This window comes from Cornus florida, unplaced genomic scaffold (assembly GCF_030987335.1).
Source record: "Cornus florida cultivar Cherokee Brave unplaced genomic scaffold, ASM3098733v1 CherokeeBrave_3.0.0_Hap2_Chr01, whole genome shotgun sequence".
NCBI lineage: Eukaryota > Viridiplantae > Streptophyta > Magnoliopsida > Cornales > Cornaceae > Cornus > Cornus florida.
The window spans coordinates 102,211,367-102,235,949 of NW_026775571.1; the positions used below are offsets into that span (position 1 = coordinate 102,211,367).

Here is a 24,583-nt window from a genome sequence, read left to right on the forward strand (position 1 = left end):
GCTGTCCACCTAAATCTCTCTCTCTCTCTCTCTCTCTCTCTCTCTCTCCCTCCTTTGATTAAATTGTTTGACCTCTGTTAGAGACTCCTCTCATTGTTAATACCATGGACAAATTCTATTTTTCTCATTATTTTAAATATCTACACATATGCTTGTAAGAGAAGAGGGACCATTTGGTTCGTTTTGAAGAATCTACATGTCAATTTCTTTCCACCTAAACTAAGACTTTCTTCCCATTGTATGTCCCCATATATATATATATATAATTCATATTTTGCTTCTGCTCATGATGATGCAATGTTTTCATATGCTTTGATTCAAAGCTCTGATTGATTTTTTATGTCACCATAAAAAAAACCCAATGTTTGTCGGTAATATGTGGGGCTGCTAGCTAGAGAATTAGTCAATTTTTTATGGGACTTGTTGCATTCAAAGTTCAAACAGGCAGCATGGATCCATTTTCCATACATTAATTTCTTATTGCAAATGAGGGAATATTTATGTCATAAATGCACATTTGACAAATCAAAATATTTTTGATGTGGTTATGAATGATGCAACCGAAAACCTTGACTACTAAGTTGTAGGTTTTTGGCTCAAACCTAAACCACGTACCCCCCACACCCACACACACACACACACACACACACAAAAGAGAAAAACATTAAGCTTAACTATATATTGCATATTTAATTCAAAATCTGAGCACTGGCACTGGATTTTGGGTATCTACTTTCCTTTGCATTGTGGGAGACTGGCAGCAGCTCTTCAGGGTGGGGTGCATGGGAGCTTAATCCATGTCTGTTCTAAGGATTATAATTTTAGAGGTTAAAAAGATACAATCAAAGTGGAATTTTGGGAATTTCGAGTGTGGACCTTAGCGCAATGATGATGTTATTTTATTGTGATCTATAGGTCACGAATTCGAATCAAGGAAATAGTCTCTCTGTGCATGTGAAGGTAAGGTTGTTTACATACTATTGCAACAACCACCTAAAAAGTTGTATATATATGTATAATGGAGTAATATAAAAAATCTGAGTGATGGTATTTTTAAATTTTTAATAAATTTACAAGTAATTCTGTAAATAAAAATTTTCAATAATAACAATTATAAGAGTACTCTACTTATGTTTACAAAACAAACAAACTAAATAATGTCACAAAAAATCCCATGTGGTTGGCCTAACGAATGAGAATTCGGATCTTGGTGCCTCATGAAATTAAGCATCAGGTCTTAGGTTTGGGCCTTGGTATTTACACAGGTTAAGTTGTAGTAAAGTTGAGTCATAAATTTATTCGGTGCACGTAACTTGTGAGGTATTACGTGTGTCTTGAGGTGAATTAATCTCACCTGTAAAGTATAGGATACCTTCTCTCTAAAAAAAACAAAAAGAAAAATTGTGAGGCTAATGAAGGGTCAGCAATCAGCAAGCTGAGTTTACCAAATATATTGACTTTTCTCCCTGCTAAGTGGTATTCTTAAATTGCACCTATTTTTAGTAATTACTACTAGAAATAATTTGGACTGTGTTGGTTTCAAATGAGAGAGAAGGTCTACTCCTCATTATTTTTATTATTATTTTCTGAAAGGTGTCTTCTCCTCATTTTCATTGGAATCATTTCAACCATTAGGTATTGGCTAAAAGACACACACAACCATTAGGTATGAAGTGACATACAGGTATAATATTACTTTTCTCAACATAAAATTATAATTTACGTAGTACATTATTTTAAGTGAGAGGGAGAGGACAGATATTATGTGGATTATAGTATATAGTAAGAATTAAAATGTAGAAAACTACGTACGTTGAAGGAGGGAAGTGTCATGCAACATAACTATATATAATGACTCTATATATATATATTTTGTCTTCACGTATGCATGGAGGGTTGACATTCTGTTATTTTAGTTCATAAGAATCTTTCAAAGAATTTGTTCTATTTTTTTGAGTTAATTAATCTTATTCTTTCATGGATGTTGACGTCCAACCTAGCTTCAATTCATATATGATATGTCTTGCTAAATAAAGAATAATTTGCATGGAGATTAATTTAATCAATGCCCAAAAAAATATTATGATTATAGTCTAATATCAAATTTATTACTTTCAGGGTGCATAAATTCTATTCATGTACAATGTGTATCATCTACCAATGTAAATATAAATAATTACTGATCAATTAAACAACTCTGGATGGCATGGAATAGTGGAAAATTATGTACATAGCATTACAAACTTCAACTCTGTTAAAACAAAATGGATCATGAAATGCAGTATATATTGTTTCTTAAACTGAATCAATATATATATTGGACAAAGAATCATCCATGAACAATGATCAAAGTTGAAAGAGTTATATGAGAGACTCCTCTCATTGTTAATACCATGAACATGCTTGTAAGAGAAGAGGGACACCATTTGGTAATTCATTTAGAAGACTCTACATGCCAATTACTTTCCACCTAAACTAAGACTTTTTCTTCCCATCATATGTCCCTAATTTTCTGTCCCCATATATTTTGTTCTTATCTATTTCTGCTCATCATGATGCAATGTTTTCATATGACTTTGATTCAAAGTTCTGATTGACATAATTTATTTTTTTATTTTTTATTTTTAGCTTTTCTGCTACCTAAAGAATTAGTCCATTTTTTGTGGGACTAGTACTCACAAATTCAAGTCAAAGGCCTAGGACTAATCATGTCATGTGGAACAAAAAATCGACTTTACTAATTTTTGGTAAATGGATACCAACTCTCTCAAATATTCTTTACATGCACAGAATGAAAGCGACCCCTCTGACATTAGATCTCTTTGGCGGTCCGAATTTCAGGGTTGCTGGAACTTAGTCTTGAATCGAATGGTTGAATCTTCTTTAAGTATTTTTGTAGTCGAGGAAGATCAATGATTTTTGATTGAGGGTTGAACAAGATTGACCATGAATAGTATGCTTGATGATCAAAGTAATCTATTTTAAAAGTAATAAATAAGGAAAATGAATTTGAATTTACATACTTCTATTTCTTTTTCTTTTAAACTTTTAAAATTAATAACTAAATATAATGCGCATTCTTGATTGGACCACATCAACTGCCTACAGTATATATCCATGAAGAAGTAGATAAATACAATGGCGAATCCAAGGGAGCGCTTGGGTGGGCTTGAGCCTCCCCCCCCTCCCCACCAAAAAAAACATTTGTTTTTTAGTATAGGAATATTTAACCTAATGTTTTAAAAAAGAAAAAAATTAGTAGTAATATTAGCCCCCAATTTTAACCCATCCAAATAAGCCCAATATCTAAGCCACAATTTTAAAACAAAGGCCCAATCAAATAGGCCCAAGCCAAACAAGTTCTAAACAATCACTAAGCCAAAGCACAGATAACTCTTAAATTCCTAATCTTGCACAAATCTGAGAGCTCACTCCTTCTCTTCCCTTAAAGTTTAACCCTATTTCCTCTACAATTTTCAAACTCTTTAATCTTTCGATCCCTAATTCTTCCTTGTTTAATACTAGCCCCTCATTAACAATTCCTGAATTTGTCCTTCGATAAATATTGTCCTTATGATTTTGGAGGCAATAACCCAAGGTCAGCCCTTTTCCGGCTCCATCATGCATTTGGACATGGAAATTGAGAAACAGTGAACACACACCAGAATTTTGTACTCTATAATTATATGACTTTATTTGCAAATTTCAAGAAAATGCAGAAATTATTTATAAATATCATCAATATTTTTTTTTTTTTTTTTTTTTGAAAGGCAATTAAAAGTTGTGAATAAGTAGAAAGGCAAATAAGTCATGATGATTCACAAAGATTTCTTTCTTTAAAAAAAATCAAATTTTTTGTTACAATATGAATAGCATCCTAAGTGGATTGAAAAATAGAAAAGATTAAGCACCATAGATTGAGCTCTTGACATTAGCATCCGCACAAACTGCACCCCAAAATATGCCACTGGCCCAACGGACCTAAGGCCCATCTGTTTCCCCAGGAAATAAGGTGGATAGTTTGGTATTGGATTATTAGTGAATTGCTTGTGTACACAAACTCTATTGGAGAGAACTTAATATCTTTTATATCTTTTATTTTTTTCTCTGTTTACACTCAAGGTTTTATTTTTTATTTTTTATTTTATTTTTGAAAGGTTAAAAACAAACTCACACACCTTTATCGTGGCTTGAACAACCAACCACCCCTTTGGAGGGATGGGTTAAACTATTGCTCGATCATTTGATCACTCAAGTTGTTCATATATCTTTATCATAATTTCGGGGAGTGATTAAAGTGGTCAGATTTAGCACGTTATTATATTCCCATATGTAACAATGATTTAAGTGGTTCTAACACAATATAATTTAATATTATATTTCATATTTAAATGACTCTCGTATGTAAAATTTGATAATAAAATAGTTGTTTTTTTCATTTTTTTTTTTATTTTTTTTATTTTTTATTATTAACAGTGTTACACATAGCGATGGAAGATTAGCCGTGCTTTACACGTAGCTGGTCTCCCACTGTACCGTGTTAAAGTGAACATAGCTGGCTATTGTAATAGTAGGCGGCCTTAAAAAATACTGATACTAAATGTGAGTTTACAGTTGCTCACACTCGAGTTGCTTATGTATTGAGGTTCTCTATTGATCAAAGTTCGACGTCTTCTACCTGTGGTTTGTTATTCTTTGGGATGGCTTCCCTTTACTCCCATGATCTTCGTGATTATGGTGTGTATTGGCCTTGCGTTGTGAACTATAGCGGGCTGGCAACGTTTATGGTTATGGTGCTCCTTTATGGCTTTTGGAGCGTTGGTAATCTTTTGGTGAAGGGCCACACCAACTATCCTTTTGATCCTGGTATTGGTATGAGTTCCTTTGCTAACGGTCTCGTTTCACGTTTTCTCCAATTCCTTTTTGCATCGATTTCTTTGTTGGTTGTCTTTTGTCTATTGTTCCCTCTGACTCAGATGTTTGCTAGTGGAAATGACGACCAACCAGGAAGCTCTCTTAAAATCGGTGATCTAGACCTGTTTTTCTCTTTTAAGTGTTCTATTACCTTGGCGGGTTTGCTTTTTTCCTTTTGCAGCAGCTCCAGTCCGTTTGTTTCAGTTATGGACATACCTTATCATCGCAACTGTTCATCACTAAAATCCATGGTAGTGCTAGACGGTGCCAATTATGGTCTGTGGATGTACGTGTACCCAGGAAAATAATGGTCCGACGAAGCATCGAACTATCAGCGGTGTTTTGGTTGCTAGTCCGGGTCGAAGTTGTTTCTCTATTGTGAAGGCTTCAAAGTTTAGGGATTTGTCAGCGAAATTGATTATACCAACTTCTCGGTTGCCGGCAACTTTGGGTCCTTCCCGAAACCCACATCACTAATCGTCTGTTAGAATGAACCTCAAAAATCAAAAGTCATGATGGTTTTGCTCCATCAGCGTGGTGGGTACGTTACTTTGGGTATCTATATTAGAGTAGTAGGCCCTATAGGGTGTCTTATTTTGCCTCCACCAAACCACTTAGAAGGTACACATGCGATGGTTTATCTGGTGCCTATAGACTTTGTGGATATATATGGGCTTTGTTTTTAGTCAGACCTACTTTCTTGTCACTGTTGTGGGCAGTCTATATGTCTTGTCATCTAACCTCATGGTTGTTAGGCTTTCTATGTGTGTTGCCCAAGATGGGAAAGCAAGTTTGGATCTAGGTGAAAATTCTAGTGGATGTTGGGGTGTGCAGAACCAAATGGGCCTTTTTGGTTGTGGCTTAGCCCAATCAATGGTGGGTAAGTTAAATGGGACCGATGTTCAGTTCGGTGCAGTTTTAAGCCCATATTTGTGGCCTGCAATTATTCATTACCAGTTGACTATGGGTTTTATCTTTGGTTGGGCCATGGAATGCTTATGGGGTTGTAGGATTTTTGTATCCATAGCTTGTGGTGGCTTTGTTTGTTATCTGTCATATGCCTTTGTATGTAGTGTTGTTTTGTTTGGCTGTACTTTGTAGATGATGTATGGCAGTTTCTTATTACTAGGATAAAAAAAAAAAATTAATATGTATATTTCATATTTGAAGTGGCTCTCGTATTTAAATTTATTAATAAAAATAATAATATTTTTTTTCACCCAAATGTTGCACGTAAATATTTTTCTCATCTAACAATGTTACATGTAGCGATAGAAGATTAGCAATGCGTTACATGTAGTCGGTCTCCCAGGCAAATACAGTCGATCCGTTGCAACTGTCATAATAGCAACATGTAACGATCTTGAAAAATGATGATCCCAAGCGTGAGTTTACAATTGCTCACACTCGTTAATCATGCATCCTTATTATAACCTTAGAGATTTTGTTTTTGGAGTTATTAGTTTGATAAAATTTAATTATTAATTATTATTACTATTATTATTATTTATATAATATGACTATAGTCTTTGTATTGTATGGGTAAAGTATGTGATCATGTTATGACTATAGTTTGTAAAGTAATGCATGACTAAATCTGTCATTAGGTCATGTAAAAGACGGGAGTTTGTGGACAAATATAAAAAGGTAATATTTAATACAAGGCGGGAAAGAGTTATTCATAGATATTTGGAGTCTTAAACAACACATAAACATAATGTAGAAGTTAGTAGAATAGATACATAAAAAAATCTTTAAAGGAATATTTTATAAAACTTTTAAATTTGACAATGTTTAATACCAGTAGTGTGTGTGGAGGAAAAAACTTATTTATAGGGAGAAGTTCATTGTAATATTTCACAAAAGTTCTAAATTGGATTATGAAATAATATCTAAATAAAATATTTTAAATATATATTGAACATAATAATATAAATCATATTATTAACTTTCTATATTGGTTTTTTTTTTTCTCCTAAATTTTATATAGTTGAAAATTTAAAATAATAATTTTGACTTAGGCCGGTTTGTTAGGTTAAGGTTTAGCCCACTCCAAGCCCAAGGTTTTAATATGTAATTTATACTAAGCACAAATATCAAGAAACTCATCACATCTCAACTCGCAACATATTGCACAAAGTTTTCCAAAATTTTCAAAATCCTCAAATTGTTCAAAATTTTAATAACCTACTAATAAAAAAATTATGAAAAAATAAAAATGTTAAAAGTATATAAAACACCCATATTATATCACAAGTCTTTTAATTTTTACTTTGGGTGACTAAAACTTGTTTGACTTAATAGCATATAAAAAAAAAGAAGGTACTATTTTTGGAGCATTCTAATAGATGGAGTCTAATAAATACTACTTCTTATCAATAACTAAGATTTACACACTCTCCTTTGCTTCTATGAATGTTTGTCACGTCAGTTGGTAACAAATATGTTTAGAATTTAAAAAAAAAACTCAATATCTTACTTTCTTTATTATATTTTATTTTTTTAATAAAAATTTATTTTTTAAAATTTTAAAGCAAATGTGTCAAGGTTGGATTAATACCTATGATATTATAAATTATCTAATTTTAACTTTATTGATAAACAAATTATAACCTAAATTGCAATATACAGCCTCATACACCGCGGTAATATAGGAATGTAGGGGTGATTAATTTTTAGCACACATCCAATATGCACACCATTTGCAGATGCCTCGATAGTTCATTGGGTTAATACTTTATGTGAATTTTGGAGTGATAAGTTTCGGCTCTCTGCATCTACTAATATAACTTCTAACCTTTCTTATTTTCTAAAAATATATATATATGGGTTAAGTGCAAAAAATTCACTGATCTATAAGGTTTGTGCAAAACTAGTCCTTATTTTTTAAAAATGTGAATGTGAGTCCACAAAATTCAAAAAAGTGCAAATAAGCCCCTCTGATCACTTTTTGACAAAAATTAAGTATGAAAACCCTATTTTACACTTTTAATTCTTATTTTGCTCCTCACCCAAATGCGCATATTTCCTCGCCCCTCTCTTTCCTCCCTCTGTCTCTCTCTCTAGGGTTAGAAATTGGTTAAATTCTTATGATATATAGATATATATATATATATATATATATATATATATATATTTATTATGAGAACAATAATAAACACCAATAAACACCAACAAGAACAACACAACAAAGAACAACAAAATTAGAAACAATACATAGATTAAGAGCACAGACAATCAAACCAAAACCAAAACTAAAACACCCATATCAGATACTGATTCAAAGAGGCGAAATATCAAACACCCAGAAGAGATTACAACTTTTCTTCATCTGGTTCGTCTCAGATATCAACAATCCAATTGTGAAAATATGAGCCTTTTTGTGATGAAATTCAATTCAATTGCATTCCATTTCAAAATCATCTTGTTTGATTACCACTTTTCTTCATCTGGGTTCCTTTCATTTGATTTGGGACCTTTTTATTTATTTATCTGGGTTTGATTATGATTACAGACCCCAAACGAAAAGCTCTGTAACATACAACCAGAGAAAATTCAACGCTGGCGACCAGAGAGAGCTTCACAACAGCGACCAGAGAATGAATATTACGACAACGATGCAACAAGAGGCAGCAACAATGAGCATTTATTAGTGGCGCGACTGAATCGGCGAGCAAATAGGACTGAACCAGCAACTACTTTGGCAAAAACGATATGACGATGACTGTAAGGATGTCACGATTTCGGCGAAGGTACTGTGGTGGTGATGTTGATGATGGCTAGAGAAGATTTTGGCAGAGGCAGTGACAGAATATTCCTGGGACAACACTACAGGAGGCAGCAGTGATGAGGGTAGCGAACGACGAATACTTCGGCAGAACTCGTCGGAGAGAAATGATCTGTAATTTCGGTGAAGGTGAAGGCACGGTGGCGGCAAACAGTGGGTCTGGGGTTTGAATTGATGCTCCGATCAGTTTGTTGCAGAGGGTGATTGTGGTTGCACTAGGTGGTGATGGGTGGTGGTAATGGAAGTAGGGAAATGTTTGGTTTTAGTTTTAATTATATTTAGATTTAGGTAATCAATTTGAGATTTATTTGACAGAAGAGTCCTTTTACATGGCAGATATTTATAATCATTAATTTATTTACATCCCACAGGAATCTATTTGCATCAAATTAATAATATCTATTTGCATCAAATTAATAATATATGAGTGTTTTACCGTACAGGAACCATAATCTATTTGCATCAAATTAATAATATATGAGTTTTTTATCGTACAGTAACCAATATGCACTATATTAATAGTAGAGCGAAGTTTTTTGCACTTAACTCTCTCTCTCTATGTATATATATATATATATATATATATAGACACACACCATCTCTGATTCACAACTCATGTAGACATTTGCGCCTCAAAATTGTTAACCTAACTTTGTTGCACATATGGGAAGAATAATAGGTAAGGGAGAACATCTACTCTTGACACAGGAGTTCAAAGGGTTCTAAGCATGGAACTTCACGGAAAATGAAAAATAAAAAAAAAAATCTAACTTTTGGAATTCAATTCAAATTTCAGACCTTTGGTACAAGTATTATGCATAAAGCAATGCAATGCAATTCAAAGTGAACAGTGTGAATAGTCCAATAGCTTGACCGGATGTTCCAAATATAGATAATACTGTAACGTACTAATCTGAAGTAAAAAACAAAAAAAAAGATCAGCAAAGTTATTTCATTCAGAATTCCTTTTTGTGAAAATCAAATTGACATGTTTTTCAATCTCACTTTGATCCTTTAGCAATCAGAAAAGAAGCGAATGATGGTGGCTGAAGGAAACTCATTCTGCATTTAGGATTCGAGTCTGTAAATGAAAGAAGGTTGTTGTAAAGAGGAGAGAGACAGGGAGACAGAGGACTAGGTAAAAGCGCGTCCGAGTTCATGGGATGTGGGAGCCTTAACCACCACTCAAAAGAACCGCGAAAACTGACACATACGCCGGCGTTGCCAACAGTGCTCCCGCCGGTAACATCTGCCCTGGGCCCACCATACTCAATTTAAAAAATAAAAAATAAAAAATAAAAGATTAAGAAATTGGGTACAAAAAAAGAAAAAAGGAAAAAAAAAAAAAAAAAAAAAATAGAGCACGGTGTGTTGGGGGTGACCCGGGTGGGGACTCCGGTTGTGGGGGTCAGAGGGAACAAAATTGAGAGGGCGACACAGAGAAAGCTCTCAGCCCTCTTCCGGAGAAGATGGTCAAACAGAGTTGTCTCCTCTGAGATCATCCTGAAAAGGGCAGTCAAGAGAGAAATATCAAATTTTAATATTAATTATATTATTTTTCACAATTTTTTTTTCCTTCTCTTTTCTGCCTTTTGAGTCTCAACAATCTCTCCTACCTATGATTATCATCATCATCATTTGCACACTCAAAAGTTAACAACATCAGCAAATATATTATACCATTGACTGCCCTTTTGCCCTTTCTTTCTGGTAAATTTTCTCTCTCTTTGTTAACATTTCGTACCCTTTTGCTTTTTCTTAGATTGCTTGAGCATGAGAGTATTCTTTTATTCACTTTTGTTGATTCCTTTTTGTTGTGACTTGTGAATGACTCTTTTCTTGAAGCATCGACCACCTTCATATTGTTTATATGTTCATTTTTTTTTGTATGCTTTCCTAAAAAAATTGCTCTGATTGAGAGTTGCAGATAATTTGTGAGCTGGGTTATGCAGAAAAAGGAGTTGTTGTAACCTAAAACAAAAAAAACTGCAAGATGAGGGACCCCAATTCAGTCATTCGTATCAAAAGGGCTGGTGATTTTACTTTTATTTGTAATATAGTTTATGCCCAATACTGAATTTAATTACATACATCTGTATATTTATTTGTGTGCGCAAATAGAACAAGTTGTTGTTGTTGTTGCTTCATGATTTGTTAGGAGTCTGAGTAAATCTAGGAGTTTTTTTTTTTGGTAAAGTGAAGAAGAAAAAAAATCAAAATCTGGCTATTCTGTATAGAGTCCTGACAGTCAGGGGCCTCCACCACTGCGACAAATGGTTTATCGAGCAATGAGGGGTGGATGGAACTCTGTTGGAATCCAGTTATCATATGTTGCACTATTGATTCTTTTTCTGGAAATTCGAGGGTGTTGGTCTCTTAATTCAGAAGGTAATTTGTACTTCACATTATTGTTTATTGCTATTACGGTAATGAATTGAATTGTAGAACATTATCCTTTTTTGTTGATTGGGATTGAAATGGAAGTGCAGGATTGGCATTGTTAAAATTCCGGTCTGGGGTGGATTATGATCCATATGGTGCTTTTATGAATTGGAATTCTAATGATGACGACCCATGCATGTGGCCGGGTGTTTATTGTGTTGATGGTAAAGTGCAAATGCTGTAAGTCCCCCTTTTATGTTTCCTTCAGATTTTCCAGTTGCATTCATGTCATAATTTTAACTTCTTAGATGTGCCTCGATGTCTTTTTCATCAAATAGTGGGCACATGTCCTGAATTTTGTTTAATAAGCATCTTTATAAAAACAGCATTGTAATTCAAAGGTTTGGTTTCATCATATTGCACCGTTTGAGTGGGAATATGTTGTTTTTGTGTGTAGGGATCTCAAAGGGCTTTCTTTGGGAGGAGTAGTAGCTCCAGATCTTTGGAAGCTTACTCACTTAAGATCTCTGTAAGTATTGATTGCATCGCTGTTCTTTTGAGTTAAATTTGGTGTTCTTTTCACTCCCGCTGAACTACTTGATTTATGTGGTTACTGTTAATTTAAGAACCCACCATGTTGCTTAAAAATATAACATTGTCTTGAAGAGTTGCAATACACTCAAATATCATGTAATTTTGCTGATGAGCATTTCTTATAACAAATTTTATGGTATATTAATTCATATTGAAGCCATATTAAAACATAGATTAACTTTGGATGGTGGAATTGATCCATTCTGAGAGGAGAATGTGAAAAACAATAATAATGCTATGTTATGTTTTCTGCTTCATAAAATCATACCTGGTATAGACTTTACTATGTGAGAGTTATGATTTATGATCACTTTTCCAATGTACTATATGAAGAGTGCATGCGCTATAATTCTAAACTCAGGCCGGCCAATTGGACCTACTCTTCAAATTACCTACACGTTACATCTTTATGTCAACTATTTTTTATTTTATTTTATTATTTTTTTTTCCTAGTTGGTACTTACACTCACTTGTCTCTTCTAGACTTGAACCCCTGACCTCTCTTTGGAAAGTAAGAAGCTGATACCGCTAGGTCACTGGCCCGTTGGTATCAACTAATTTATCTATATTATACCGTGGTAACACATTTGCCTTTGTTTATTTTTGGACATAACTATAGCATGTGCGGTCAATTTTAACCTTTCCGAGTTAATTAATTTTTAGTTAATTTTTCTTTGTTGACTCCATATACTTTTTTTTTTTTTTTTTTTCATTTGATCTTCTGTCATTTGATATGAATCCCCATGATTCATTGATATGGCTAGGGTCTAGATCCGCTGTTCAATATGTATTCTGCTGAACTCATATTCTGAATCTAATAAAATTTTCTAATTCTGTCTTCTTCTTTTTTCTTTTTCTTTTTTTTTTTCTTTTTCTTTTTTTTTTTTTCTCTCTCTCTCTCTCTCTCTCCTGTTTTAGTGTACTTTACAAGAACCGGTTTTCTGGTGTCATTCCTAAAGGAATTGGAGGGCTTAGAAAGTTGGAGGTACTGGACCTGAGAGATAATAACATGAGTGGAACTATTCCAGCAGAAATTGGGGGTTTGCAGTCACTTAAACGCTTGTGAGTCTGTTGTTTATCGATGTTTGCAATTTTTGACGCTCTAGGCTGCAGCATCCATGTACTTTTGACGTAAATTTGTATTGTATTCCAGGTTGCTTTGTAAAAATAAATTTGAAGGGAGCATTCCTCTGGAGCTTGGGAGGCTGAATTTGCTCTCTGAAATGCAATTTGATAAAAACCTTGCGTCTGCTATGGCTGCTGGGACTGGCTGTGTAAATAGGAAATTTGGACACTGGTAAGATATTTCTCATTTGTTCGGATCTGTTGATATTCTGGTGATTTGCTACATTTTGTAAACCTCTCTCATGTCTACACCACCAACCGGCATATCATAATGAGATCAAAACTCTGATGTTGATTGGTCCACCTTGCAGGACATGCCACACTAGCTTCGTACTTGCTACCAAAACCTGTTACGAAAATGACATATTCAATACAGAAAAATTTTTCATTCACACACACATGTACAGGCACGGAGCCAAGAAGGGCCGAGTGGGGGCAGGCACCCCCACTGAATTTTTATTTATTTACACTACATTCCTAAAATTTTGCCAAAATCCTAAAGCCCCACTAAAGTTTCAACAAAAGCCCTTATACATGCCCCAAAATCCACCACAGTCATCTGTTCTCTCTCCCTCTTTAAACTTCACAATATGACAGACATATTTTTTAACATATTTAATCCATCCCCACTTTATCAACCCACCCAAAAAAATAAATTAAAGAACTAGTGTCCTAGTTCGCACTCTAAACCCCATCACAACTATGCAATATGACAGGCTTCTTGGATATGCGTTGTCCACAAATTTTCTAAGATTTCCTTTAATTACCATCTTGGTCTATCAAAAATCTAAGATTAATCATATTAAACTTGTTAGTTTCAAAATTTTATTTTTCTTTCTAAATTAGAAATTTTATGAGTATACATGGTTTTTGTTAAAATTCCTTCAATTTGAGTTGTTTTTGATATGTTAGCATGATAGTAATTGAAATTGAAGTAGTTACCGAAAAAAAAAAATTTGAAATGGAAATTTGAGCAATTTTTGAAGAAAATGTCTATTAAGTTAAAGTTCTTTTGTATATTGCCGTAGTTTGAAATTTTTTTATCTTATTATTGTTCCCCCCCCCCCCCCCCCCCCCCCCCCCCCCTCCCCCCCCTCAAATGAATTTTTTGGCTTCGTCATTGCACATATATAAACATTGCTATATAGTCATGTGAAAATATGTTTTTCAATATTTTGTCTGTGTGTTCATATGCTAGTAAACTTGCAAGTTTTTCATGGGATGAAAGCATTTCCAAAAGGAAAGGAATGTAATGGATCGGAAAACATGGTCTTATGGGCTTGGTTTTCTAACAATTATTGATAAGGAGATGTCCTTTGGCCTTGGTTCAATGGTAGTGTTGAGCTAGGGTCTTAGGTTCGAATCTTGCCCATATAAATAGCAACAAATAGGAGATCAGTTCTTACATGGTTGCAGGTTATTATGCAAGGAATAATGTTGGGTTACAATTTTTGTTATGACAAATGTCGCAAACCAAGAATCATGACATAAAAGTAAACATGTCACATACAAAGAACACAAAGATTTACGTGGTTTGGCAAAGCCTACTTCCACAGTGAAGATCTGGTGAAAGATTTCACTTTGCGAAAATTAGGAGATTGCAAGTTTCAGCCCAAACCCTAGCACGCTCTCTCTCTCTCTTGCGATTTTCAGTGTTCTCACATTACCCACTCCAAACCCTAACACCCTTATATACCGAGCTACATGAGAGTGCTAAACAGGGTCCAGAACTCGCAAGTGGAAAATGGGTTAAAAAAATTCAGTTTTTGGGTTGAAACTGGGTCGCAACGCAACCCGGGCCAAAACAAAATTTTGGGCCACAATATCACAATTTTCAAATTTTTTTTAATTTAAGAATTTTCAAGTACACTTCTTTGTTGAACAAATGGCATGTGAAATCAAACCTGAATGAAGTTTCGGAGAGAACCATAATGATTCAGCATGCCCCATGGATTGTATCCTTGTATGTCTTTCATTCTATGATTAAGATTAAGGTGAACAGATTTGGGCTTAGTGCTAGTCCTTGTACATCAGTCTGTAATTTGTGCATAGGCAATAATAGCAGTTTAACAAATTTCTTGTGGACTGAAAATATGATTTGGACAAAAAACTTAAGTCAGTTTGAGGTATTTGTTTCATGCCCCTATTGGAAATTCAGTTATTTGATCTATTCAACTTGCCATTGTCCATTGATGGTTCAATTGAGCCACCTAAATTGATAAGTCTGTCATATGTGGCATCATCGTGAAATTGTATTAATTATTTATGGCCATGGTTGTCACATGATTTTATTTGCTTATATTTTGAAACATATTTTGCTTTTGCTGTAAATATTTAGTTTTTTTTCCAACAATAAAGCAAGTAACCAGGAATGATAGTTTATCACCTAGTATTTCTACTCCTTTTGCAGTTTTCCCGTTCAACTGTATATTAGTTGTCTGCTTTACTGATCTTCTAATGCATTTTTGGGCAGTCTGAAGAAAGCATATTCCTATGTAATCCCAATCAAAAGGACACGTATACGTTACCTCAATGTGGTTCCATTGTATGGGATTGATATGTTTCTTTTACCCTATTAATTTTCCTTTCCGTTATGGATCATAATGTTTTCTTATTACATTTTATTTATGCAAAGTATTAATTCTTTCAAGGTTCAAGTTCAGAAAGGCCTCCTTCCGCCACATTACTATTCGCAGTGACTATCTAAAAAGTGAGTAAAATTAATAATACGAGTCTTGGCTCCTTGAGCATCAAAGTTTTAAGTTTTTGAGACTAATGAAATTGGTTCATGCATTCAGCAGATTCATCTGAGTTGCGTATGCTCCAGAATGTACACAACCTGTTTAATATTGTAAGGCGTAGACTACTTCAACAGTCCAGTAACATTGCCGCTGCCCCTGCAACTGCAAGTGGTGGCCCCCCTACCGAGCAGATCATTGCTCTTCCATCTACCCGAAGTAGTGGAGCTTTCCCAGCTGTACCAAATGGAAAGAAGGGACTTCCATCTGCACCTTCTCCTCCACTTACATCTAATCCTGATGGCGATTCTTCTGGTTCTGAAAAACAGCCTTCAGCTGGTGGAACTTCTAAAACATGGAAGTATGTAGCTGTGGTTTTCGGGGTGATTATCTTGCTCGTTGTTGCTGCAGCCATTTTTATCGTGTGTCGAAGTCAAGCAGCAGCCATACGTCCTTGGAGGACGGGACTGAGTGGACAGTTGCAAAAAGCATTTGTTACAGGTATATTACCTTATTTTATTCGGACTGTTCTGTTATGCGGTGTTTTGAATGTCAGATTGACTGGGCCGGTTGAACCAGTCAGTTGCACAGCCTGCACTTACCACTCAAAGATTTTAACCCTTTGCAGGGTAGTTATACACAAGTACGAGTCAGAGTAAGCCAGAATCTTGTATATGATTTTTACAAGATGCTGGACTTATCCAGTGTCAACTATAGGTGTTGAGTCTGACCTTAAAAGGTATTGTTTGAAGAATTTTTACATCATGGTTGCACATCCGCGGAAATCAAATGATGAGTTTGACATGAGATCTTGAGCTAGAAATCCATAAAGGAATAGATATATTGTAGAAAGTTGCAGCACTCTTATCATGATTGTCAAAAATTAAGTGTTGTTTCTTGAAATCCGTAAATGATTTAAATTATTAATTGTGTGATGGTTTCTCCTTTCTGCAATGGGGATGGATTTGTGCTTTTCAAATTCTCTGCAGTTTGATTAGACTTCTTTAATGCAATGCAGTATAAGGTTGAGCCATACAATTTCTCTGGTGTCTATATGTGCTCTTGAAATCAGCTGATTTTTAAGGCAACGTAGACTGACTTGTCAATTGAACTTTATATTGACTTGCCTCCTGGCTGGTTTAACGGTTAACCAAGTTTTTTACATTGGCTAGATGCCAATGTTATCATTCTTAGATAACGCTATGGGAAGTGGGAACTAAATCACTTGTTTAATTGAAAAATGCAGGGGTTCCTAAGCTGAACTGGGCAGAGCTAGAAACAGCCTGCGAGGATTTCAGCAACATTATCAGTACTCGTCAGGATTACACTATATACAAGGGAACACTATCAACTGGAGTTGAGATTAGTGTTGCATCAACTTCAGTTACTTCCATCAAAGACTGGGCAAAACGTTCACAAGTGGCCTACAGGAAGAAGGTTTGGTGTTTTGGCTGTCACTGGAGAATTTAGCATTACATGGACTACGAACTGTCTCACACAATACATGTCCTGGATCTTTTGGTCCCACTTTCTATTGAAAATTTCATTTAATTTTCTTGATTTTTGATTTCCTGTAGATTGATACACTGGCACGTGTGAACCATAAGAACTTTATTAATCTTATTGGCTACTGTGAGGAGGATGAACCCTTTGTTAGGATGATGGTGTTTGAGTATGCTCCAAATGGAACCCTTTCCGAGCATCTCCATGGTAATATGATTAGTGATATGTACCATTGATAGTGATGATTTGGAAGAAGTTGCAGGTTTGATTTTTGAAAGGTGAATCACAATTTATTTATTTATTTTCCCAGTGAAAGAAGTTGAACATCTTGACTGGAACACACGGATGAGAATTATTATGGGAATTGCTTACTGTCTTCAGTACATGCATGCCCTGAATCCTCCTGTGGCACATACGAACCTGACTTCAAATGCCATATACTTGACAGACGATTATGCTGCTAAAGTAGGCTCTACATACCATAGTTTGACAGGCTTCATATATTTTTCTGTTTCATAACATTTTTTTCTCTTATATTGCTTTGTTTTCTCAGATTGTGGAGATCTTTTTCTCAAAAAACACTGCAGCCAAGTCAAGGATTTCAGGGGAAAATGAATCGGGGCATTCTGAACTTCCACGACCTGCTGATCTAGAATCAAATGTTTATAACTTTGGATTATTGTTGCTTGAAATCATTTCTGGGAAGCCCCCTTACTCGGAAGAACAAGGGCCTCTTGTGGACTGGGTAAGCTTCAAAAGAAAATCTTCAACTCCCAGCACCCTTTGCTTTTTCGCGCTTTTTGGATAGACTGGTGTTGTATTTAAGTTCTGTTTAAACCAATTACTATGACATTGTCAGGCTGCTGAATACCTGAATGACACAAGGAGCATCGGCTACATGATTGATCCTACCCTGAAGTCATTCAAAGATGACGAACTTGACGTAATCTGTGAGGTGATCCAAGACTGTATTCAACCGGACGAAGGAAAGAGACCAACCATGAAGGAAATTATTTCCAAACTGAGGGAAGTAATTGCTATATCTCCTGATGCAGCGACTCCGAGGCTTTCTCCCCTCTGGTGGGCTGAACTCGAGATCCTATCCGCAGAGGCAACTTAAAGTTTACTCTCTGTTTCCCATGTTGTAAGTCTCTCTATTGGTTTGTATTAATATGAAAAATAATGCCTTTTTGTCCTTCCACTAAATTAAATACCATCACTACGTAGTATTTAACCATGTTCTTGTCTCTGTTTCTCTCCATCATGTTGTTGTGATGGTTCATTCTATTTAATTAATTTCCTATTCTTTGTTCACTCTATTCCACAATAAAATTGTTTCATTTACTGTGCGGCTTGCCTGCAATTTATACCTGATATAACTAATCTTGTGATCAAAACATGTTTTGTAAAAAAGATGTTTTTATTGTTGGTTGTACGTGGAATTCTGCTGCAAATGTGAAAATGTGAATGGAATTGAAAATGGGATTTTTATATCCTAGGCATATACCATTGCTTGGTTGCTTGCTCTAGGTTAGGCTTTCCTTTTGCTTCCCCTTCCAATTCTCCTCTCCTTCATTTATAAAAGAAGCACGAGGTAATGTAACCCTCATTCTCCTCTACTTAATTCCTGCAACCCAAACAAGGTGTTACATATAGTGAAGTCGGAAACAACCTATGATTCAACATGATAATTTTATGTTATGTTATGATCATGTTGAATAAGGCATTATGGTAGGAAGACTTTTTCTAGGAAGGATAAAAGACATGTGACGATATTATACATTATTCTCTTTATTTAGAAATTACTGTGCATAGTACTTATAATAGAAAGTACCAAAAGTACAAAACTACATGAAAACTAATCTGTGAAAGATCATATTACGAAATATCAATTCAATTGAAAGATATTTAGTTTTAGCCTCGATAGTAATAGGTTAATGTCAATTCAATTAAGTTAATGAAGATAGTAATAGGCCATTACTTAATGAAGATTTGGTTTGTCTAAATAATTATTGTACAATGTATTAAGTCAAATTTGGTGATATGTGGACTTTAGTATTTAATAAATGTGCCCTACTCTTGAGGAAATGGTATTATTTTTCCCAACTTCATAAATATGATTATTTATTATTTATTTTTTATTTTTATTAAAGGCAAGAATGTTAGGGGTTAATAGTTAATTGTTAGAGGAAAGGCAGAGGGTGCGAGAATGAACATGAGAAGCACCTCAGCCACTCGACAACAACACTTGCCATAAATATGAATATGAAAATAAGCTTTAGAAATATTTTCTTGGTTTTGCTTTAAAGGAAAAAAAATAAATTAGAGTGCATTCATCAAATAGTAAAATAACGCGGCAAAAAGAATTACATCATGCTATTGTGAAATCTAACAATGACCTCATAATCACACTAACATCAATTTTGCTTGCTTGATATTAATAATGGCAAAACTGTGTTAAATGAAGATCCTTCCTGTAAGGAGGGATTTTGTGGTGCATCGAGGTAGCAAACGACACTGATTTAGTACCGTTTGATTGAATCGGCGTGGAACTCACCACGCCGCGCCGTCGATTATGGCGCGGAACCAAGGAGGGATTTTGTGGTGCATCGAGGTAGCAAACAACACTGATTTAGTACCGTTTGATTGAATCGGCGTGGAACTCACCACGCCGCGCCGTCGATTATGGCGCGGAACCAACGTACCGCGCCGTCTATTGTGGCGGAATCAACTTACCATACTGTCCCTTATTGAAAACTACAGAGTAATTATTTTTAAAATTTAGTATATATGTACTTCAGAAGTACAATTTCTTTCCTTTTTTGTTTTTTGATTTTGTGTTTATTTTTGTTTTTTTTGGTTGGATATATGTTCTTTTAGCAAATTGTCTAATCTTTACTCAAACTTTTTATTAGAATCACAAATGAATATACCAGATAAGACTCCATAGGTATTTTCCTTTGATTGAAGAAAATATATGTAAGAAATTCTCAAATATATATTTGTAGGGCCTCTACTATTCAAATGGAGAGGTTAAGGGTTCCACCGGAGACAATAGAGTATGTGTTTACTTTAAGAGTGACAAATTGATGGACAAATGGATGGATTGAATCGGATTTGAATTGAGTTGAAAATGAACGGGTTAAACATGAGTCAAGACTCATATTTAACTTTTTTTTAAATAAAAAAACCTTGTACTCTATTAACACATTCATTTCAATCCAAAAATGGAACTTGGAATTATATCCTGATTCAGTGGTCTCCAAGCAATTAATAATAAAAAATTGCAAAGTCATTAATTCTCTTCCTTTAGATGAAATAAACCGTCCTTATCTTTTTTATTATTTTACACAAAGTGATTATTTTATACATTTAAACATATCTTTTAAACAAATTATTAATATTATTTATTAAAAATGATACTGTTAAAAATAATCACCTTTATTTGTATGATAAAGCTACAAATTAAAAAAAAAATTAATATATATATATATATATATATCTTGAGCATATGGTTAGTATGTCATAAATACGAAAAATAGGTTAAAAAAATTTAAAAAAAATAGGAAAAATTCAGAGCAAGAGAGATCTGGGTAACATGATAGTCGTGACTAAGCTATATGATGCTGGGAATACAGATGTGGGACCAAGGTGATGTTGCGAAGCATTAACAGCCTGGGAATCTTCCACGTGGGTTCCACCGACTCTCTCCTCTCTCGACACGTTCACAACATATCACCTGGTCCTCTCCACGACCATCTCTTCCAAACAGTCAAATGTTGAGAGAGAAAACATATACATATAGAGAGAGAAACACACACAGCACACCCCGCCCACTTTCAAACGAAGGGGTGGTTAATTGCTGCGCGTAAGCCATGCAGAAGCCACGCATTTCCCAAACTCGCCACCCACTTGCAGCCTTGCAGCGTGGCTTATAATTAAACCTCCATCTGGTCACACCCACCTCCTCCTTCATATACATATACTCATATACATATACATACACCACATATATTGCACAACATTTTTCTATATATATATATATATATATATATATATATATATGTGATGCTCCCAACCTAAATTTCACTTGCACCACACTATTCTCTCTCTCTTAAGCTATACCCTCTCTCTCTCAAATGAAAACCAAAGTTGAGGAGACTTTCTCTGCGTTTTTTGAGAAGTGGATTTGCCAACTTGAAGATTATCTACTTCTTCTTCTCAATGTCTCAACAACAGAGACTTCACGTGACTCAGACTATGAAGCCCTAGTGGGTAAACTCACAGCTCATCACAAGAGCTACTACACTGTCAAATGGGCCGAGGCCCAAAAAGACGTCTTGGCCTTCTTCTCTCCGGTGTGGTTAACGCCTTTGGAGACCGCTTCTCTCTGGGTCACGGGTTGGAAGCCGTCGATGGCTTTTCGACTCTTTGACTCACTGATTCGGACCGGCGTTTTCGGGGTGAGTCTGACCGGGGTGTCGGAGGAGCAAGTGAAGAAGATCGAGGAGCTGAGGGCGGAAACTCGGATGGACGAAGGGAAGGTGGAGAGCGAGCTGGAGAGGCAGCAGATGGCGTTGGCGGACCGCCGGATCGAGGAGTTGGCTCGGCTGGTGGTCCGCCTCAAGAAGACTGACTCGGTGGTGAGTCAGGTCGACAAGTTCGTGGAGATGGTGGTGAAGAGCTTGAAGGGCGGGTCGGAGAGGGTGATGAAAATGGCGGATTGTGTGAGGCTGAAGACACTGAAGGGGATCTTGGACGTGTTGAAACCGAGACAGCGTGTGGTGTTCTTGGCTGTGACGGCAATGGTTTTGGTGCAGCTGAGAAAACGCGGGAAGGAGAAGGAGAATGTTCGCCATGTGAGTCTGATGAACGATTGTGCAACACAGTAAGAGTAGTTGGTCTGCTGGTGTGGTTTGTGTTTTTGTCATAGGTTTTAATTACGGGGAAGAAGGAAAAATGAGAGTCAAAAGAGAGTGTTTGCTTTATTGCTTAGACTTTTGTTGGAGAAAGTTTGTACTTGGAATAAAGAGTTTGAATTATTAATAAATGTCCTTCCACACTCTCTGTACCTATTTCAATCTATATCTATAGATCTATGTATATGCATAAACGTATATATATATATATATATATATATATATATATATATGTACTTTGCATGCGCATACACGTGTATATGGTGTGAGGGGTATGATAGTTTGTATTTGTCTTCCATGCAGGACTAGTGGAAGCTATAACTGTCTCATGAATTTTATGTAAATTTGCCAACTCGATCAATTGAACGGTCAATTCTAATTCAACCGGGACTATGGACAGTCCACATTCCGGTTGAATCCGACTTTGGATTAAGGAGACCCTTTTGACCTGAACGATGAGTGGGGTCATACAGACTCGAACATAGTTAATCATACTTAGTACCAGTCTTATTTAGTCTTATTTTATAAAGAATAAAAAAAAAGGCTATATAATGAATGATTTTCGTGATACATATTGACGGATCTAGCTATGTGATTCGTTTAAAATTAACCTCCATCTAGACCTACCAGGGAACGTCATTAAGTTCAGTTATCCATCCAAGGTAATATACGCACCCTAATCGTGATCATGAGACTCAAACTCATATCACGGTACCATAATGATATATATAAATCTTTCCTAGTATAGAAAAGTAAAACAAACATCCGTTATGTCGTTCAACTGTTTTAGTTGACAGGACATACATCCATGTAGGATTCAACTGTTTTAGTTAATCCATTCCGTATGTATGAAGAGGTAGGACTTAACCTTTTGATCTAATCCATCTCCGATTTGTTACCGTCCCATACCGGTGCATATAATGCATATGATCCATAAATGATGCACACTCAAATGAACATCAAGTAAATCCAGAAACCAACATAATAGAAATCAGACATAGATACGATCCTATCATGCATCCAGTATATGATAATACTCATAGAACCTCCGTTTAAATTGCTAAGTAATAATACACAATTCAAGCTATCTATATCCGCATAATTGACGGAACAGAAATTTAAAACAGTTCATCAATTAACATCCATAGCATGTAACATGATTATCAGAATTTAAAACCTGAGCACATTATGCTAGAATTCCCAAACAATCCTTTTCCATACTAGTTCATTTAAGTTACTAAAACAAAGATTAGTAATTAAATTCTCTTCAATCCTGGGTGGCATATAAATTAATATTTAAATCCAATGATGTTCATCCAGTCCCAATTACAAAATTGGTGCATGGTATAATGACACTCAGAAATCTAACCTGCACATCATATAAAATCCCAACAATGTTTTATATTAATCCATTTATATCGATTAAAACACGACCCGCAAGTAAAACCTCCTTAACTCTTGACAGCATGAAACTTAATATCAAAAGCTCATGATGTCTACAACTGTAACCTAAACCAACATTTCTGGCCTTCATTAAATTATATATATCATTCATATAACATCCCATGAATAATTTAATAGCAGTCTCTTTAAGTTGCTAAAACAAACTTAACAAAATAAACCTTCCTCCTTCCTTGACAGCATGCCAGTTAAAAGTTTACATTTCATGATGTCTCCTTAGATTAATACACTAGCATATACTAACTATTTTAAAGAGTTAACAGGTTAATTTTAAAGATTTAAAACCTCCTTTTACTTTCCAAAAATTGCATTTGAGCCCCTGGAATCAGAAAATTACCCGAAAACACCCCGTAGGGGTTTTTTTTCCAAAGGAGCCGGCTCCCCCATCATTGGAGCCATCTCTTAGGCTTCCAGAGCCGGCTCTCTCTTCATGGGAGCCGGCTCCCTGAGAGCCTTCTCCCGCCTCCTATGTTCGTCTTTTTCGCTAATGGTGAACTTTAACCTTTTGTTCCACATTTTTTAAAAGTTTTCAGGGTTCAATCAAAGTCTAAACAGCCCTAGAAACTCTTCGAATTCCATTATGAATTGATTTACAGAAGTTTAAATCCGAATCGTAGCAGTTTATGCAAAAAAGCAAAAATAGTTACACAAAACGTAAAACAGATTGCAGCTTGATTCATTATGCATAAACATTCATTTTAAAGTTTTATTACATCTCTGGAGTCTATTTAGAATGCACAGAACACAAGTTTACAGGAAGGAGATAGAATGAAACTTGCCTTTAGGTTTCGGTTTGAAACGTAAATCACCGTCTCAGAGTTCCGACAACCCTAAGACTGTTTCCCCTTCTCTGACCACTGTTTTCTTCCTGTGTTGCTTCTTGGTTCAACCTACAAGCAACTCCCCTTTAAAAATCCTGTTTTGTCTCCCAAAACCTTCTCCTCTGTTTAACTCTCAAGACAATCTCTATTTGGCCTCCCAAAACCCTCTGTTTCTCTTTTTGTGTTTTCCCCTCAACCCTCTCTGTGTTACGGAAAAAATGGTTCTAAAACCCTTTCAGACATATAGCTTATATATATATAGGCTCTTGTAAAATCCTAATCCTAATTCCAGCCTAATTATATGTCGGCTACTTCATAACCCAACGTGATTACAAAAAC

At 35.3% G+C, this 24,583-nt stretch overlaps 1 protein-coding gene across 3 annotated transcripts; it reads left to right on the top strand.

Moving 5' to 3' along the window:
- The first annotated feature begins 9,816 nt into the window (after positions 1-9,816).
- On the top strand, positions 9,817-18,422 carry LOC132310022 (protein MALE DISCOVERER 2-like). 3 transcript variants are annotated; one of them, XM_059808266.1, is made up of 14 exons: positions 9,817-10,411; positions 10,629-11,089; positions 11,191-11,323; positions 11,541-11,612; positions 12,596-12,739; positions 12,831-12,974; positions 15,276-15,347; positions 15,454-15,512; positions 15,601-16,041; positions 16,787-16,977; positions 17,118-17,250; positions 17,354-17,508; positions 17,597-17,788; positions 17,903-18,422. In XM_059808266.1, exons 2-14 carry the CDS (start codon positions 10,975-10,977, stop codon positions 18,161-18,163), a joined length of 2,112 nt encoding a protein of 703 aa, XP_059664249.1. In that variant the 5' UTR covers positions 9,817-10,411; positions 10,629-10,974; the 3' UTR covers positions 18,164-18,422. The 3 variants fall into 3 exon arrangements, with proteins under 3 accessions (XP_059664249.1, XP_059664263.1, XP_059664255.1); XM_059808280.1 differs by having other exon boundaries at positions 9,820-10,411; positions 15,604-16,041; XM_059808272.1 differs by lacking the exon at positions 9,817-10,411 and having other exon boundaries at positions 10,532-11,089.
- The last annotated feature ends 6,161 nt before the right edge of the window (positions 18,423-24,583 follow it).

What these genes read in the sequence shown, in the direction of transcription:
- LOC132310022 (XM_059808266.1), top strand. Translation starts at nt 10,975, where the DNA reads ATGGTTTATCGAGCAATGAGGGGTGGATGGAACTCTGTTGGAATCCAG. An exon ending in TCGCAGTGACTATCTAAAAA is followed by an intron (nt 15,513 to 15,600) that starts GTGAGTAAAATT and finishes TCATGCATTCAG; the next exon opens with CAGATTCATCTGAGTTGCGT. An exon ending in GCAAAAAGCATTTGTTACAG is followed by an intron (nt 16,042 to 16,786) that starts GTATATTACCTT and finishes TGAAAAATGCAG; the next exon opens with GGGTTCCTAAGCTGAACTGG.